Here is a 16,163-nt window from a genome sequence, read left to right as displayed (position 1 = left end):
CACATTCTCTGTGGCAACCAAGTAAATCAAGACTGAATACTTCCCAGAAGCCTCTCCAAATCCAAACAAAAGTATACCACGCTTCTCCTCGATCAGCTATCAGTGGTAAAAGTTGACCAATTGTTGTCACTCTCCCTTGGCTGGTGATTAGAAATACTGTCCCGGGCCCCGGCGCAAACGCACATGAACGACTGGGAGACTGACTACCTTAAGGATAACCTTTAATTACATCACTGGCAGACCCATGCAGCCCCGGGAAGACAGACATCCGCCCGGACCCATGCCAAGGAAAATGTCCGGATTTAAACTTTCTGGCCAAGAAATGGTCACTGCACCAGCATGGCGCTGTCGAGGCTTTGGCCTAGGAAAGTCTGTGTCAGGCCTTCCAAGCTTGGAAGACCCTCCTCTCGGGTCTGCCAAGAACCGTCTTCCCGCAGGTTCCGCTCGTTAGTTTCCCTCGCCCGTATCTGTTAGGCCATTGGTGGTCATACATAGGTCTAATTATCTATTCTCGGCCTATCTGCTATCTGCTGACACCGGTTGACTTTCCTCGACTTCATCGTCGAGGGACCCCGAATCTGGCCCCCCTCCCCCTTATCGTCCACACCAGCAGTCTCCAACGTCATGGACGCGTCGGAAGACTCACCCATCATCCCAAGTTCAGTCAGCCGTCAATCTACTCCCTGCTTCTACATACGATTGTCACGCAGCACATATGCCGAGGTTGCTTCAGCCAAGCCATCGCCGGCTGACGCCTGCATCAGGCCCATACGCCGAGGTTTCCGTAAGGGCATATCGGACTGGCCCATGGCAGAGGACTCACTCTCCGGAGATTGACAACGGTGCCATCGATTGGACGAACCTTCTTCACGACTGTCGGATCTCCCGCATGATGCTTGAAATTTTCAAATAAGCTACTCTCCCGCTTGATCCCTCAAAGATGTGGCCACTTCGAACCATTTTCGTCTTTCCTCGTCTGCTCGCAAGTGCTGCGTCTCTTTTCTTACCTACAGGCAAGTACCTAACGCCTGCTCTCTTCCTCACCTCGCTGTCTTCCCCGTATATCCCGACTTGACATCGACAAAGGAGGGAGTCATCTTTTTGCGGCGTCCCTGCAACGGCTTCGAGCCTCGTCTCGTGTGCTATGGGTCCTCTATCGCTTCTCCAGGCATTGGCAGTGCTCCTCTGCCTCGTGCCCGCCGATCTCGCGTTCCGTGGGCCAAATCCGTATCACACCTGGTTAAGCCCGGAGTATCATTGGTTATATGAATTCCCGCTCCCAATCCCGCCGATCAAAGAAGAGAAATGGTACAGTGCCGTATCCAGAATCCCCCTTCCCCCGCCCAAGCAGACCGATTAACAGAGTACCAGGCCTTCCAGGCCGATTAACAATCCTATAACCGGCAAAAAGGTCAAGTATTACGAGGTCGAGATCAAGCAGTTCACGCAGCAGATTTACCCCAACCTCGAACCGACCACCCTCATCGGGTACGATGGCATGTCGCCGGGCCCCATGTTCTACGAGGAGAAGGGAATGGAGTGCGTGGTGCGCTTCACGAACCACGCCCGGCTGGCGAGCTCGGCCCATCTGCATGGAAGCTACTCGGTGAGGTCCCCAAAAAAGAGTCCAAAGAAAGGGCGGCGCCGCTCATATGTGCATATTTGCTGACCAGGAGCCAGCGTTCTCCCTTCGATGGATGGGCCGAAGACCTGACGCAGCCGGGCCAGTATAAGGATTACTTCTATCCCAATCTCCAGAGCGCCCGCATGATTTGGTACCATGATCATGCAATCGGCCATGTAAGTATTGATGCGAAGCCAACTCAACCCCCCCTCCCCCCCCCCAACCCCGGACCACCCCACCAATCATGCGCACATGTTCATCGCCAACTCATGCCTTCTCCCCACCACGCAGACAGCCGAAAACGCATACTTTGGCCAGGCCGGGGCCTATATAATCCACGACGCTGACGAAGATGCGCTTGGGCTCCCCAGCGGCTACGGCAAGTACGACATTCCCCTGATCTTGGCTTCAAAGGTACGTGAAGACTCCCCCTTGCACCTCGGTCTCACCAATTCGATATTTGCAGATGACGGGGGAAAAGAGGAGGGGATGGGCTGGCTGACCAGAGGGCAAAAACACAGCAATACAACAGCGACGGCAGCCTCTTCTCGCCGGCCAACGAGGACGACAGTCTGTATGGTGACATCTTCGACGTCAACGGGCAGCCGTGGCCGTACTTCAAGGTCGAGCCGCGGCGGTACCGGCTGCGGTTCCTCAACCAGGCCATCTCGCGCTCGTTCCTGCTTTACTTTGAGATCGACAGCGGCGACAAGACCGGGCAGGAGCTGGACTTTGACGTGATCGCGTCGGATTCTGGCCTGCTGACGCAGCCGGTGCAGGCCAACGAGCTGTTCATCGCCATGGGGGAGCGGTATGAGGTCGTCATGGACTTCTCCCAGTGGCGGGGCCAGAACATCACGCTGCGAAACGCCCTCGACTTTGCGCCCCAGCGCGAGTACAGCCACACGGACGAGGTGATGCGCTTTGTGGTTGGTTCCGGTCCAACCGACGACTCGTCGAAGGTGCCCTCCAAGCTTCGCGACCTGCAGTGGCCGACGGCCAAAGGGGGTGGCAAGGGGCGGAATTTCGTGTTCGAGCACATCGACGGCCAGTGGCGCATCAACGGCATCAACTTCATGGACGTGCAGAACCGGGTCCTCGCCCGCCCCGACCGCGGCCTCGTCGAGACCTGGCAGCTCGAGAACCGCGCCGGCGGCTCCAGCCACCCGGTGCACCTCCACCTCGTCGACTTCCGCGTCCTCGACCGGACGGGGGGCCCGTGGGGGGTCCACCCTTACGAGTCGGCGGGGCTCAAGGACGTCGTCTGGCTCGGCCCGGGGGAGAAGGTGACCCTGGAGGCACACTACTCGCCCTGGCCGGGCGTGTACATGTTCCACTGCCACAACCTGATCCACGAGGATCACATGATGATGGCGGCCTTCAACGTCTCGACCATCGCGGACCTGGGCTACAACGAGACCAACTACGTCGACCCCATGGAGGAGGCCTACCGGCCCCGCAAGGCCGAAGCGGACGAGTACGCCTACGACGCCGTCCGTGACCGCATGGAGGTCATGTGCGGCTACCAGCCCTACGACGACGCCTACAAGGTCGATGGCTGGCTCAGCTCCTACTGGGCCACCAAGACCGCCAACGCCGGCGGCGCCGACAGCAGTGCCGAGCCCGGCCCGGGCCACACGGGTCCGCCCCAAGGTCCGCCCCAACAAGGCCCTCCCCAGCAGGGTCCGCCCCAGCAAGGCCCGCCCCAGGTCGGTCCGCCCCAGCACCAGATCACGTCCGCCCCTGCGCCTCCGCCACCGCCACAGCCGGCGCCCGAGCCCCCGCGGTGGTCGGTGGCGCCGGAGGGGTTCAGAACATCGAAGAGGGCACCAGGGCAGCGTCCCAGGTTTGCAGGCAATCTCACAGGCAACCCCACGGGCGTCGGGGGGGTTTAAAGTCAGAACAAGGTGTAGAGCGGCAATACTTGTCACTGGAAAAGGGCAATAGGTAATTCGAAGTCTTTGTGGTGGGAGGAGGTGTTTAAACTAATTAATCACCACATTTGGCATTGTAATCGCCAAGAGAATGGAAATAGGGGGGGTTCTCTCTCCTGCTGTAGATAAAAAAACTTGGTTGACGGATACCATTTCTCGACCTTGAGAAATTGCATTAATTAGGCAACACGATAGACATTTGTTACTCGACTCTGTAGAGCATCTCTTCCTTAATCGAAACCTATCTTACTCGGAAAACAATTCCTGGTCGCCTCTGGCCGTCTCCCAGCCTTGGTGCTCGACTGGACGCAGAAGTGGGGGAGACTGACGGTAGGAATGGGAGAAAGAATATGGCGGGACTCTATGGAGCGGTGGAGCGGTCATGCTGCATGTCTCGATGCAGTTGAAGGATTGAGTTTATTGAATCAACGGCATTCTGTCCCTTTCGAGCGGCTTCTCCGACGGGATTGAGTCTTGGTTCCTGCCTGGCGATATAACGTGCATGATGTCGTCGTCATTAGGTTTGGTTGCAAGGTACCAAAAGAGACAAGGTGGACCAGTTCTATTCCAGGAGGCGAAAAGAAAGCATGACGCTCCTCCGAGCTCCTAAGATGGACCAGGCTGATCTTTGCTTTGCTCCGATAAGAATTACGGCCGACGCGGCATCTGGGGTGGCACATGAATCATACCGAGTCCCCGGCCGTCTTGCAGCCGAGATCGGATATCAGGGAGCTGCGATGATGGCAACAGGCTACCTAAGCAGGAAGCTGGGCTGTATTCACCTTGTGTCTCCCGTTCTTCCGGGACAGCGATGTCACGTTGATGCCGCCGAGGCATCGGGCTTGAGTGGGCCAAAATAGAGTTTCAATATCCTGCCCATCGAATGTACACCCTTACAGGCACAGGTAGGTATGTTTGTCTGGCCAACTTCTCCAGGGATGCGGAGTAATGGCGAGTGAGAGAGAGAGTACAACCATCGGGAACCCGGAAGGCATTGACACATGAATAGGCAAGACGGGGACTACTGGGCGGCAGCATTGGGACTCGAGAGGATATAATCGTTTTTTTTTTTTTTTTTTTCAAGAGTCAGGCGGTGTTTCGTCCGGCGGTGCTTTGCCCGGACTTCTCCCAAACCATGTACCGGGAGTTGGGTTTTCCTAATCAGAGGCCATTCCTGCCCGGATTTCTAGGTAGCTCTCAGAGCTTCTGCCGGCTTGTACCCTCTAACAGAAGTCTGCTGTGCATGAGTGCGCCTGCAGAATAGCAGGCTTCTCCCTGTCGATCTGGCCTAGCATATTTTAGAGCTAACCTGCGGGTCTGGGTTCTATCGTTGTCCCGGGCCCGAGGATCTGAGCGAGGCGAGTGCCAAGGATCAGTGTAGATGCACCTCGATCCTCATCGTGTCGTCGATACTGTCGTCGATACTGTCGTTGATATTTGTCATCTCTGGCAGCCGTGTTGCGGGAATAACTGGGAAAGACCTGCGGAGGCAGTGCTTAACTTGGTGGATACGGCCGGTTTGTGCTTCGAACATGGCCTGTTCCAGCCCTTCTCTATGGGTGCCGACCCCCTGAACTTGATCCTGATTTCCAATTTGTCCCAAGTTCAAAGAAGCGAGACTGGCTACACGCAACGTCGGACGGTTAGTTTGAGACTGTGCGAAAATATGGGACAGGAAGTATTGCCGCAGAGTTATTGCTGCATCGCCAGAAAGCAGGGTGTTCTGCGAGGGCGATACAATACCCGTTCAGGAGAAGGGGCCTCTTGACGAACGATGATGCGTTGGGGCTGACCCTAGCATTGGATGCGGGAAACAGACGAAACCAAATATAGGGCGACGCCGAAGGGAACCTGGTCAGTCTGAGATGGGACATTACGCGTGGTTGGGTCATTACCATTACGCAGCGGAGGAAGGGAGGCTTGGCATACAGTGTTGCCCCCTCAGGGCCAAGTCACTTGCTGTCCTCATAAGAAGCAGCTGCCTGCTCCTCATGGTCTATCTACCATCATACTCTCGTGACGATGACATAAAGCCGCTCGAGCGCCGTAGCAAAACGTACAGACATTGACCGACGGGTTTGGCTCGGGGTCACGCCAAATTATCCCCATTGTACCAGGACCTGTTTCTTCTTCTTCTTCCCGCCCTTCGCACCGCCCTCGGGCTCAGCCCCCTCTGCCTCTCTGGTCGGGGCCGCACTCGCACTCGAACTCGCACCGCCACTCCATGAGAAGCCGGTGTTTCTGTTCCCGCCGAGATCCCTCCTCACAGCGCCGGTGCCATAGCCAAAGATTGTGGTAAGCGGCTTTGGCGCGGCAGGCAGCGCGGGGAACGCGTCTTCATTACCTCCCGCCCGGCCGGGTCGCTGGCTGCGAGCACCAACCGAAGGAGTACTGGATCTCGGCGTAGAACCGCCGCTCAGCGAACCAGTGGCCCCTATCCAGCTCGGCTGTGCCGACCGTGATCCGCCCGATGCACTCGGTAGCGCGGGGAACGCAGCCGTGGGAGGCGGTGCGGTCGACGGCCCAACGGCGCGACTGAATCTGGATGCGCCGCTGCCACCGGCCGGAACTGCGCCAGACCCGATACCGGCACCGCTGCCGCGCCGCGTGCTGTTCTTGAGGCGCAGCACGCGGGTCGAGTGCTTCTGTTGGGCGGCGGCATTGGCGGGGCTCTGGGCCGTCGTCGGGCTGGCGGCGGCGGCGGCTGCCCATCCGCTGGAGGATGTTGTCGCGCCGTGCATACCTCCCAACCCTGGGAGGGAAGGGTAGTCTTCGTTGATGGCACGCCAATTCTGCCACGCTCTGCGCAGGGCCTCGGCTTTCTGCTTGTCCTCGAAGAGGTCTGCGACCTCGCGAACGAGGGTGCCGAGTGCGCCCGACGACGTTTCAGAAAACAGGGCGAAGAAGGCGTCAATGAGCTGTTCGGCATTGACTGAGCCTCTGTTATAGGAAGAAATGTCTGCTCGGAAGGTGGCCAGCTTGGACGCGTCATTGCCGAGGAGGTTAGACGCTCGCTCAACAACTGCAGCGTGCCGAGTGAGGCCTGCTCGTTGTTCGGGCGTCAGGGAGGACTGGTCGTTGACACTCAAGGCTCCCATAGCGTCGAGGATGGGCGGGGTCGGCTGGCTGTTGGATGATTGCGAAGCCTGGGTTTGCCGCGAAGGCGCTGACGGCGCCGAAGCATTCGACAGCTGGCCCCCAAACGTCCGTGTAGAGACTGACTGCGCCGAGTGGATGGCCATTTGGCGCTGGTAGGCTATCTCGTCCCTTCGTAGCGACTGTGCTGAGATCGCAGGGGGCTGCTCTGCATTTGGGTCGCGACCTCTGGATCCCCGAGTCTCCCTCGAACTGCCGCCTCCCCGCCTCTCCTGCTGGTACGTTGGGCGATAGTCAAACGAAGCCATGTCCACCACTCTCGCATCCCTTCGCACATCCTTTGACAGCGAGTCTCCGTGCTCGCTTAGCTGGTGTGCCTTGAGGTCCATTTCCGACTCGAACACGACGAACTTCTTCTCGAGGCATTCCCGGTCGAGGCAGAGGAAGTGGTCCTTGCTGAAGTGCCGCTCCAGCGCATTGTAGTCTTGGAAATAATGCGGTTGTCTCGAGTCTCTCCTGTCGCAGATGAAACATCGCTCATGTTTATTCCGGCAGTGTTCGTATAGCTTGTCGGCGTCATAAAACCGCTGGCCGCAGAAGTCGCAGAGGGGATGGCCCTTAAAGCCTGTCTGGTCGATGGCCCCAGGCATGTCATCTCCCTGACGCATATGCTTCTCCAGCTCCTTATCGCCAAATAGCTCGTGTTCGTGTGTGAATACCTTCTTGTTACGAGTGCATAGATCACACATCTTCTTGGAATGGGCGGAGCGGACATGACGGTGTAGATCGGGCCAGCCAAGGCCGGCAAAGTCGCAAGATGCGTCGGGGCAGTTATACCGGAGGAGGAGGACTGTGTCGCCAACGATGTCTTCGTTCGCGTATCGAATCCCGATGTTGTTGTCTGTGCTTGTTATGTCGGCATTCGTGTACGTTTCAAACCGTTTTGTGGCATCGTCGGTAAAGATGACGAAAGGGGCAGGTGTCTAGAAGCAAGCTGTCAGCGACGCGCCCCGTTTGACCAGCAAACAGCTCCCACTTACTCTGCAATGCGGGCAGTCCTTGCTTTTGTAAAGGGCCCTTAGCCTCAACGCGCATATGTGGCAGGTGACGTGATTACACGGTGCGACAGCGTGGTGGCTGATGGGATTTGCACAGATAAAGCAGACCTCAGCTTCGCCGTCTTCGCCCGTAAGTTGCTGCTCAGGCCTCGACTTGAAATCTGGTAATTTCGGGACGTGGGCGGGCTGTGCAGCTCCGGCCTGGGGAGCTTCTGTTGAGGTATCGGTGTTGACATTGGCCGCGTTCGAGACGTCGCCGTGGCCGTGGCCGCTTCCCCGTCCCCGTCCCCGCCCTCGTCCCGCTCCTCGGGTTCCGTCTCCTCGGGTTCCATCTGCTCGACCACGCCCCCGCCCGCCGCCTCCCCCTCCCCCTCCACCTCCACCGCGGCCCCGGCCACGGCCCCTATTTCCGTCGCCTCTTCCACCTCGTGATGCTGCCGCCGGATTTAGAGCTCCGGCGTCACTTGCAGGAGGTGCACCCCCAGCACTTGACGCCATCTCGCAAAAATGCTGTGGGGGACAATTGGCTCCGTATGATATGTTCTTAGGCTGAGTGAGAAACAGCGCAGGCTGTGTCTTCAAGAGTTCACAAAACAGTGGAAGGTGCTTGACAGCACATATGAGAACGGGATAGGATAAAATATTCTGGGGGCTAAGGAAGATATTCGCAATCCTGATGGCTGTGGTGGGGGGGTCATGCCTTTTAAACCGCAATTCACCAAGAGGAAATTGTTCGAGACGTCCTGACTGAGTACTACGGGTGTGGGGCAAAAACCCCACCACAAGCCACAGCCACAGCCAGACCATTAGCCACAACGCCACAATGCCAAGACTTGCCTCAGATCTTCCATGCATGACTAATCCCCAAACTACGTAGGGGTTGTTGAAGAGTCACGCCGTTGGTTGTTTGCAAGCTGATTTGGCGGGAATTACAAGATTGATGGAATCCATCTGTATAGTTGGAGTCATCTGATCTGCCGCTTCTGAAGGCTATGCTGCTAGCTTGCATTGTTTATGATGACCAAGAAGCAACAACCGCATTCAACACAGAGGTGCATTCCATTATTCTAGGAGAACAAAGAATTTATACAGCCAGGTGCAAGTTTGGAATCGGAGAATTGGGTGAGGCTGATTGGACCAAGCGGGGTGCCAGAGATCGGTGGGGCCAGCCCCAACTCATCCCAGCCACACATATGCCGAGCCTCGCATCGAATCGATCAACACCACATTCCACGCCTTGAACCACTGAAATCATCGTTGCCCTTGGCCGCCCGCAACCGTTCTCTCATCTCACCATATTGTTGCCTCCGGTAACTCTATATCACGACAAGTATTCGCAGCCCCCGTGTCCCGTTGCGCTGCCTTTGTATTCTCTCTCTCCACTGCTGGTCGTTCCTCCCCGCGAGAGCTCGCCCTCGCTCTTAGAGCCCCAACACGCAGGAGCTATGCTTTGACATCACACGCCGATCGCTAAAACCTAAAACCCCCGTCACAAACCTACCACGTACCCTTTTTCCAACCGCCTCGACCCTTAGGTAGCCCGGCCTGTTTATCGAGCTCACTCCGCCGGTGCCGCAAATCGCCGCGCCGTCTAGCAATTCGATCCGCCTCCGTTGATGCGTCGTATCACGCCAACAACATGTCCGCTCCACGTATGCCTAGCGAATCATATAGCCGGCCCGTCAGAATGACTTGGGATTGAGTCCCCATACTGACTGGCCGCAGTGACAGCAGAGGAGGAGAGCGAGTTCATTCGCATCATCGACGGTATCCTCGCCACTGCCGACCTGGAGACGGTGACCCGGAAGAAAATCCGGCAGGGCCTAGAGGCAACTCTCGGCAAGGAGCTGACAGAGCAGAAGGTGGGGTTGCCGCTTGTTATCATCATTGCCCGCCGCATCCTCTCCACCATCCCATAAGCGCGTGACGAACCGTTTCCGCTAACTTGGCCGATATAGCATGCTGTCAGGAGTCTCATCGAGGCCCGGTTTGACGCCATGAACTCGGTCGATACCCAGCCGATGCCGACCCCCCCTGCCGCCTCGACCACCGACGCCTCTCCCAAACGCGAATCGAACAGCGACACGCCATCGGACGATGCCGACACCTACCCGGTCGTCGATGACGGCCAAATAGAGGTGTCCTCCCTTCCTCCGGCTAAAAAGAAGCAGAAGCGCGACAGCTCTGTAGAGGATGCCGACGCACGGCTGGCAGCAGAGCTGCAGGCGCAGGAGAATAGGCTGGCGCGGGCGAGGACAACCCGAGGTGGGGCGTCGGCCAAGCCGTCAAAGTCCAAGAGCAAGGCAGCCAAGAAGAAGAGCGAAAAGAGGGTGCGCGAGGACGACAGCGAGGGCGGTGGCGGCGTCTCGGACTCGGCCCCCAAGCGGAAGACAGGAGGCGGCTTCCAGAAGCCGTTTAACCTCAGCTACCCTCTGGCCGAGATCTGCGGGGTGATTCAGGTCAGTGACCATCTACCATGGTCCGTGGATTCCACTAACAGGCCTTGCTCTGCAATAGATGTCCCGTCCACAGGTCGTCAAGAAACTGTGGGAGCACATCAAGGCCAACGACCTACAGGATCCCAAGGATAAACGACAGATACTCTGCGACGATAAGATGCAGGCGGTTTTCAAGACGGCCAAGCTGGATATGTTTCAGATGAACAAACTCCTTGGCCATCAACTCTACCCCATCGATGACGAAGAGTAGGCGTGCCCAGGGTAATCTCCCCCGAGGTACGCGGATATCCCTCTAGAAATAGGGTGCACATTGACCCTCCTTGGAGCCCATCGTGGTGGAAGCATCAAGCCGTGCCTCAAACGGATTTCCTCGCAAGCACGATAGGTTCTCTCTCTCGTCCTTGTCGTACCCCAAAAGCATTTGGCATCCCGGGTACGTGGATGGGCAATTAAGGGCGTTCTGCATGGATGGAATGGCGCGCATGTATAGGGCTGGGTGTGTGTGGAGGGCGTTGCTTTTGGTTGGCCTCTGGAGGGAGCCAGTTTTCTCCCATCTCGTCTTTGGTTTTGCAGCGATTCGATCTTGACTCGTCGGCCCAGCCAAGGGCCTAGGCTCGATGAACACCGCCTGCTATGGATTTGCTGACAGCAGAGGAGGAAACGACACCGGATTATGGGCGGTTGTATTACACCGTCTTGGAGGTCACGGTCATGCAACCTGCCTCCCATGGTATTTGACAGCAGATATTCATTAGTATTTTTTTTTTTTTTTTTGCTCAGAAACGTGACAGACGCGTAATTGCTGAATAGGTTGCTTTGGTAGCTCCAAGCTCTATCTCAATATGATAACGAGACAATGCTTTGACCCCTCACTCCGAGCCAGGTGAGGTCTCTCCCAGAGAAGCTGGCCCCCATCGCCCCGCGTGCTGTGCATGTTATCCGCACACGGAGAGCTACAACGGTGCCCATCCACTCGGGATGGGGGTGCTCCCCGAGGTTCCCAAGTTTCGGGGAGCTTCCGGCCCACACGTGACTCCATTGGGTTTCACTGCAGGGAAAGAAACAGGAGATCTCCATTCAAGCTCAACCTTGAATTCTTGGCCACTGTACGGATGTAATAATTACTGCTGAAACCGCTATGATAAAGAGCATTCTTCGTTTTCGATGTTCTTTTTGGTCAAGACTTGGTTTTGAGACTCGGGACAGAGAGAGCAAGGGAACTTCTGTCGTCGTACACAAGACTGTTATTTTGCCTACGCGCAACTGCGGAACTGGGTTGGTTCTCTTCCCAACTCACTGCTTCACGCCTCCTGCTGCGACTACTCTCTCTGTGCTATCACTATACCAACCGGGCATTTTTATTACTACTGGAACTAGTTGAATTGTATCCTATATATAAAGGATAAAACATTGTGACGGGGGACAGAGAGGAGATAGTGAATGTTGAGCCAGCCCAAAATGTGGCATGTTGCCGCTGTCTTGTCACATTTCTCCTACCAAAAGTACTCTCTGCAAGGCCGTTCCGTAACACCACGGTATATGATACTCTTTTAAAAATTACAGCACGGGCTTCTCGTGTTAGAACCACGGATGTATCGCACTTGGATGTCGAAGGCAACCTTGAAATCCAACGGTGGCATCCGCTTTACCTCACTCTGTGGGACGATCGGATCAATATGTGGGACCTGCGTCTGGGGGCCACAAACGACAACCCCTTTCAAACCATAATTAACGACTCAGCACTAGGACCCACAGTCTCTCTGGTTTGACAAGGAATGCTAGGAGAAATGTCAGCATAGCGATAGAGCTATCTAGCAACTCATCAGAACATCCAGTGGTAGTGAAGAAGTATTGAAATAGACAGAACATGAAATACTGCGACCACATCGTTTTCGCGGACGGCTGGATCTCCAACTCCGATGTACCCCTTTCTCGTCGGAGACAATGTCGTGGCCCCGTACGAAAGAAGAAGATCACAAATATCTAATAATTACGCTTCTTCTAGCCGAGGTGGCTCGCTACCAGCAGCTACCTCTAATTACTGTAAAGCTTGACTGGTACATTCCAAACAAATCCGGGGTTAAAGTCAGGTGCCAGCAATCGGTCCGCAACTCGGAGAGAGAGAGAAAAAGCCTTATAGTATAGTCCATTGAGTGTGGAGAAGGGTTTGATGGAATTCTGCTATTGGGTCATATTTGGCGGCTAAGGCCCTCCTCAAAGTGTCGTCAAGATGAATAATTTATCCGCCGCGTTCTTTGCTGAACTCGCAATACCGTGCCGAGCAACCGGATCGAGCTGGTCCGCTCATCGCGCGTCTGCCTCCGTCAACTTTTGAACGCAGTTGGCAAAATATGGGGTGAAGTATAAGTAGAGGAATGGCCCTCAAAATTCAGGTTCTATAGTAGGCGAAGTGTTTGAGCCCAGCGTGCCCGCACAGATCGGACGACAGTCGCTTCCATCTAGGAATCCCGGTTTCCGTCACCACGCCAAGATGGCGGCCACACGCGCGTTCACTATCCTGGCTCTCGTCGCCAGCTTGATGTCGCCTGTACGGGCCGAGGACATGGACAGTTGCGGAGAGGCGAGCTACTTCCCCTCCGAGTACACCTGCTACGATAATAGCACTCTCTGTCCAATAACGTTCAACCTCCCAACCGTCCCCTGCGAGGGCGCGGGCGGCTGCTACGCAAGCGAGATGTTCTCCTGCAAAGATGGCGAGCTAGAAACGCTCCCGGAAGCGACAGGACCCTTTACACTCACGGCGCATGGAATGCGACCAGCGTATCAGAACCTGACGGTGAAGGCGTGCGGGAACTACCTGGCGATCGGCGCCAACGCGCGAGAGTGTACTTCGTGCGCTGGGGCGGGACCGGATGTGCAGTGCGAGAGCTATCGGAACAATACTGTTCTGCTCCCTAACGGAAAGATGGTGAGTCCCCGCTCCCAGCGAGTAGCAGAAGTGGCCGCTGTGTCCAGCGGGAGAGAACAGCATGCCGATTGAATGAATGTGAATAGTCGGTCGATGTTCCAGGCGGTCAGTACTGGTATGTAGACCCGAACAACGGCCTTCTTCAGTACACCGCGGATGGGAATTCGACGGCAATCAAATGGGCGGGACATAACGTCACAGGTAAGCTTGCGTTGTCGGTTAGCGTTATTCATTCCCATGCTGACTTTAGACCAACAGTCTACGAGGACGGCTTTTTCGTGTACGACAGCATGCCGCATTACTGGCTCGCCTGCTTGCGGACACTGCCCGGTGGAGTCCCCGGGACGGGCAGAACTTACCGCATTTACGCGTCGACGTTCTCAAACTTGGAGAGCGGGGATTGCGAGCCGATTAGGCTGGCTACGAAATCAGTCGACAAGACGGAGGGAGCTTACAAGTACCTGTAATGTTCGTACTTGAGGATGGTGTGGGAAAATGTGCCTGACTGTATAGATTGAGACTTGGCATAATAGAAGTTGCAGCAACAAGAGCAGTGCTTTCGAAATCGCATCCGTGATGGTAATCGGGCTCACCAATTTGTAGGATCAAAGGAGGGATAAGCTACCTCTCCCGGCGGATATTTGTTTGATTCTCCTCCACCGACCGCATCCGGTAGCCATGGTACGAATTCGCTTAGACAGCCCCGGATGCAGGCTCCGGCCCATTGTCGACAGGCACAATGATACTGCACGAGGTGGAGGATTACATATATACCTCCAGTCTCTACAATTCACTCTCTTCCCAGGCCCGGGCCTTCCATGCTTCTGGCCTCCGTCGATAGCAATACCGCTGCCCCAATGTTGTCAATAATCTCCCCGGAGAAGAGGAAAGTATGCCCAACACCAATGTATACCTAGGTAAGGTAGTTGAACGAGGCCACGGATTAGTCACCATTGCTGTGCCGAGGCCCTTCTGTCAAAGGAGCATGGAAGGCCGAAACAGTTACCTACTCCATACAATTATGACAAATCCGGGGTTGATGTTGGAGAGGGTGGCACACAGCGGGTGGGACCTGACCCTGAAGCTAACTGCCTTTGCGGAACTACCATCCAACATTGCCCGACAATTGTTCATTGGCTGTACCATAGATGCGGCATGGGTAGCCACGCTGGAATCTCGAGCAAAATTCCCGCCCATCCTAAATCCCACCTTCAGCGTTCTTTCACCTTTCCCCGGGTGCCTTGTTGCCTACCTTGGTCTTGGCTAGTTCAACTTCTCCTCTCGCCGGGGAAGCATCAAAGACCAACCGATGATGACTTTCACCCTGCCTTTACCAAAGATAAGCGGGACCATCGAGGTTATGATTAAAATGCATTAAGGTGTAGAAGGGGATTCAAGTCATTGTCGCAGGCACAATGATATCACGTGAGGCAGGGGGATTATATTCCAGTATCTCAACTATGCCGACAAGTCCAAGGATCCTATCAGTAGCTACAGCGAAGACTTCAAGGCACTAATAAACATCTGTTTGGCTACCTCATATTGACAGCTCGCCACCCAGCCAGCCAGTCAAACGTGGGGAAAATATGCCGACCAGTCAACATTAACAAACACTGTCCCATCAATATCTCGAAGCTCCAAAAAGGCCTCAGTGACAAGATAAAGTCTTGACACACCATACAAAGCGGCCACCGGCATGATAGTCCAGAACTCCCAGGGAAGTGGCAGAGTCGTGGGTTCAGCATCCTCCAACCGGCTCAGCCTCTCTTCCCTCGCCTTCTCGAACTCCGGTAGGGCTCTGGGATTGGTCACCCGCAGGTAGAGCCACGTCCACCGTCCCAGGCGCTTCCATGACGCCATAGTCTCCAGAAGCCAGAACGCCGCCGTGACGCCGAATAGTAGCAGGCTTGCTCCCCGCCACAGCAGCTTCTCGGTTTCGCTTGGGAAGGAGAAATTCCAACCGGCGACATGAATGCCTCCAAAGACGAGTGTCGCAAAGCAGAGGCAGTACTCCTGGACGCTGTATGGGGTCATGGGGAACCTGTCGTTGGGGATACGCTGGATGGGTCGCTCTGGTGGAATGGTGGGCATTTTCGCAAACGACTGCACATTCATCGCCCAACCTGGCCCATTCTCGTCAACGAAGTCCAAAGGGGTAACTTTCCACACCCTCCCGCCGGTAATTTCGTCTATAGTAGCAGAGGTGGTGATTCGGAATGGTGTGTGGATATCGGCCGGCTTATGTAGCCACGCGAAGGCCGTGAACAGCGAACAAACGACGATCCCAAGGGTGTTGAGCTCCAGGGTTGTGATAGCGAGTCCCTGAGCCGCGCGTCCAACGCATTGCAAGATGGAATATGCCATCTGACATAGAGCAATGACCCTGGCAAGCCTGTCCTGCTTCGACTTGTCCCAAATTTCTTCTTGTCGGACCTGGACCTCGGGGTACGGCACATGTTCGTTGACAACCAGCCAGTGCAGTTGTTTCGCGTTCAACGGAAACGGGGCGCTCCCATGTGCATGCAAGACGAAGCCGCCCATGTCTGTGAAGAAGGCTTGACGCATGGTCCATTGGGTGAAGCCCGAAGCATGGAAAGCGTCCACCGAATGTCGTGCTCTGCTCCACTGGCCAGCAGCGTAAGTGAGGACAACTTCAGGACCGAGTATAGCGAGAAACATCCACATTATCCTGCGACGGAACATGACGAAGCGAGTGTCCCTTGGAGCGGGGACGTTGAGGCAGAGCAACGTATAGGTGCAGATGAAGATTGTGACGAGGGATGTCCACATAATGTCCCAGGTCCCTCGATAACTCGGTTGGCTGACCCATCCTGATATTCGTCCGCTGGGAGATGTTGCCAATACATCGAAGGCAATGACTTGCGGGTCGGAGATAGTGCAGTTGGTCATATTTTGTCGTACCGGAGTGGAATATTTGGGGCGCCCGGGGGGGGGGGGGGGGGGGGGGGGTTTAAAAAAAAAAAACAAAAAAACCACCAAGCGCGCGCAACAAAAACACAAAAAAAAAAAAAAAAAAAAAAAAAAAAAAAAAATATAAAAATT

The 16,163-nt window shown here is 55.6% G+C and overlaps 5 protein-coding genes across 5 annotated transcripts; 3 read left to right on the top strand and 2 right to left on the bottom strand.

Moving 5' to 3' along the window:
• Positions 1 to 1,144: 1,144 nt before the first annotated feature.
• Positions 1,145 to 3,519, top strand: QBC33DRAFT_446327 (bilirubin oxidase; the record flags this gene model as incomplete). Its single annotated transcript, XM_060424366.1, has 5 exons — positions 1,145 to 1,308; positions 1,372 to 1,606; positions 1,681 to 1,800; positions 1,916 to 2,038; positions 2,146 to 3,519. 5 exons carry the CDS (start codon positions 1,145 to 1,147, stop codon positions 3,517 to 3,519), a joined length of 2,016 nt encoding a protein of 671 aa, XP_060286429.1.
• A 2,138-nt stretch (positions 3,520 to 5,657) lies between these two features.
• Positions 5,658 to 8,210, bottom strand: QBC33DRAFT_446858 (uncharacterized protein; the record flags this gene model as incomplete). The annotated part of the gene is made up of 2 exons (XM_060424399.1): positions 5,658 to 7,637; positions 7,695 to 8,210. 2 exons carry the CDS (start codon positions 8,208 to 8,210, stop codon positions 5,658 to 5,660), a joined length of 2,496 nt encoding a protein of 831 aa, XP_060286428.1.
• Positions 8,211 to 8,959: 749 nt separating this feature from the next.
• Positions 8,960 to 10,712, top strand: QBC33DRAFT_314613 (upstream activation factor subunit spp27). Its single transcript, XM_060423530.1, has 4 exons — positions 8,960 to 9,364; positions 9,438 to 9,574; positions 9,671 to 10,171; positions 10,230 to 10,712. Exons 1-4 carry the CDS (start codon positions 9,352 to 9,354, stop codon positions 10,419 to 10,421), a joined length of 843 nt encoding a protein of 280 aa, XP_060286427.1. The 5' UTR covers positions 8,960 to 9,351; the 3' UTR covers positions 10,422 to 10,712.
• Positions 10,713 to 12,451: 1,739 nt separating this feature from the next.
• On the top strand, positions 12,452 to 13,567 carry QBC33DRAFT_567560 (uncharacterized protein; the record flags this gene model as incomplete). The annotated part of the gene is made up of 3 exons (XM_060430492.1): positions 12,452 to 13,100; positions 13,187 to 13,301; positions 13,359 to 13,567. The coding sequence occupies exons 1-3, from the start codon at positions 12,663 to 12,665 to the stop codon at positions 13,565 to 13,567; spliced, it is 762 nt and encodes a 253-aa protein (XP_060286426.1). The 5' UTR covers positions 12,452 to 12,662.
• Positions 13,568 to 14,562: 995 nt separating this feature from the next.
• On the bottom strand, positions 14,563 to 16,048 carry QBC33DRAFT_530425 (uncharacterized protein). The gene has a single exon (XM_060427232.1). It carries the CDS (start codon positions 16,008 to 16,010, stop codon positions 14,670 to 14,672), a length of 1,341 nt encoding a protein of 446 aa, XP_060286425.1. The 5' UTR covers positions 16,011 to 16,048; the 3' UTR covers positions 14,563 to 14,669.
• Between the last annotated feature and the right edge of the window lie 115 nt (positions 16,049 to 16,163).

Source organism: Phialemonium atrogriseum, assembly GCF_030411735.1.
Source record: "Phialemonium atrogriseum strain 8032-3 unplaced genomic scaffold QBC33scaffold_5, whole genome shotgun sequence".
NCBI lineage: Eukaryota > Fungi > Ascomycota > Sordariomycetes > Cephalothecales > Cephalothecaceae > Phialemonium > Phialemonium atrogriseum.
The sequence above is the reverse complement of the archived record's forward strand: the minus strand, read 5'-3'. Positions and strand labels throughout refer to the sequence as shown.

Bases quoted from the DNA above. Each gene is read 5' to 3' on its own strand.
- QBC33DRAFT_314613 (XM_060423530.1), top strand. The intron at 9,575-9,670 runs GTGGGGTTGCCG...TGGCCGATATAG, and splicing joins AGGAGCTGACAGAGCAGAAG to CATGCTGTCAGGAGTCTCAT. The intron at 10,172-10,229 runs GTCAGTGACCAT...GCTCTGCAATAG, and splicing joins AGATCTGCGGGGTGATTCAG to ATGTCCCGTCCACAGGTCGT.
- QBC33DRAFT_530425 (XM_060427232.1), bottom strand. From the start codon at position 16,010: ATGACCAACTGCACTATCTCCGACCCGCAAGTCATTGCCTTCGATGTA.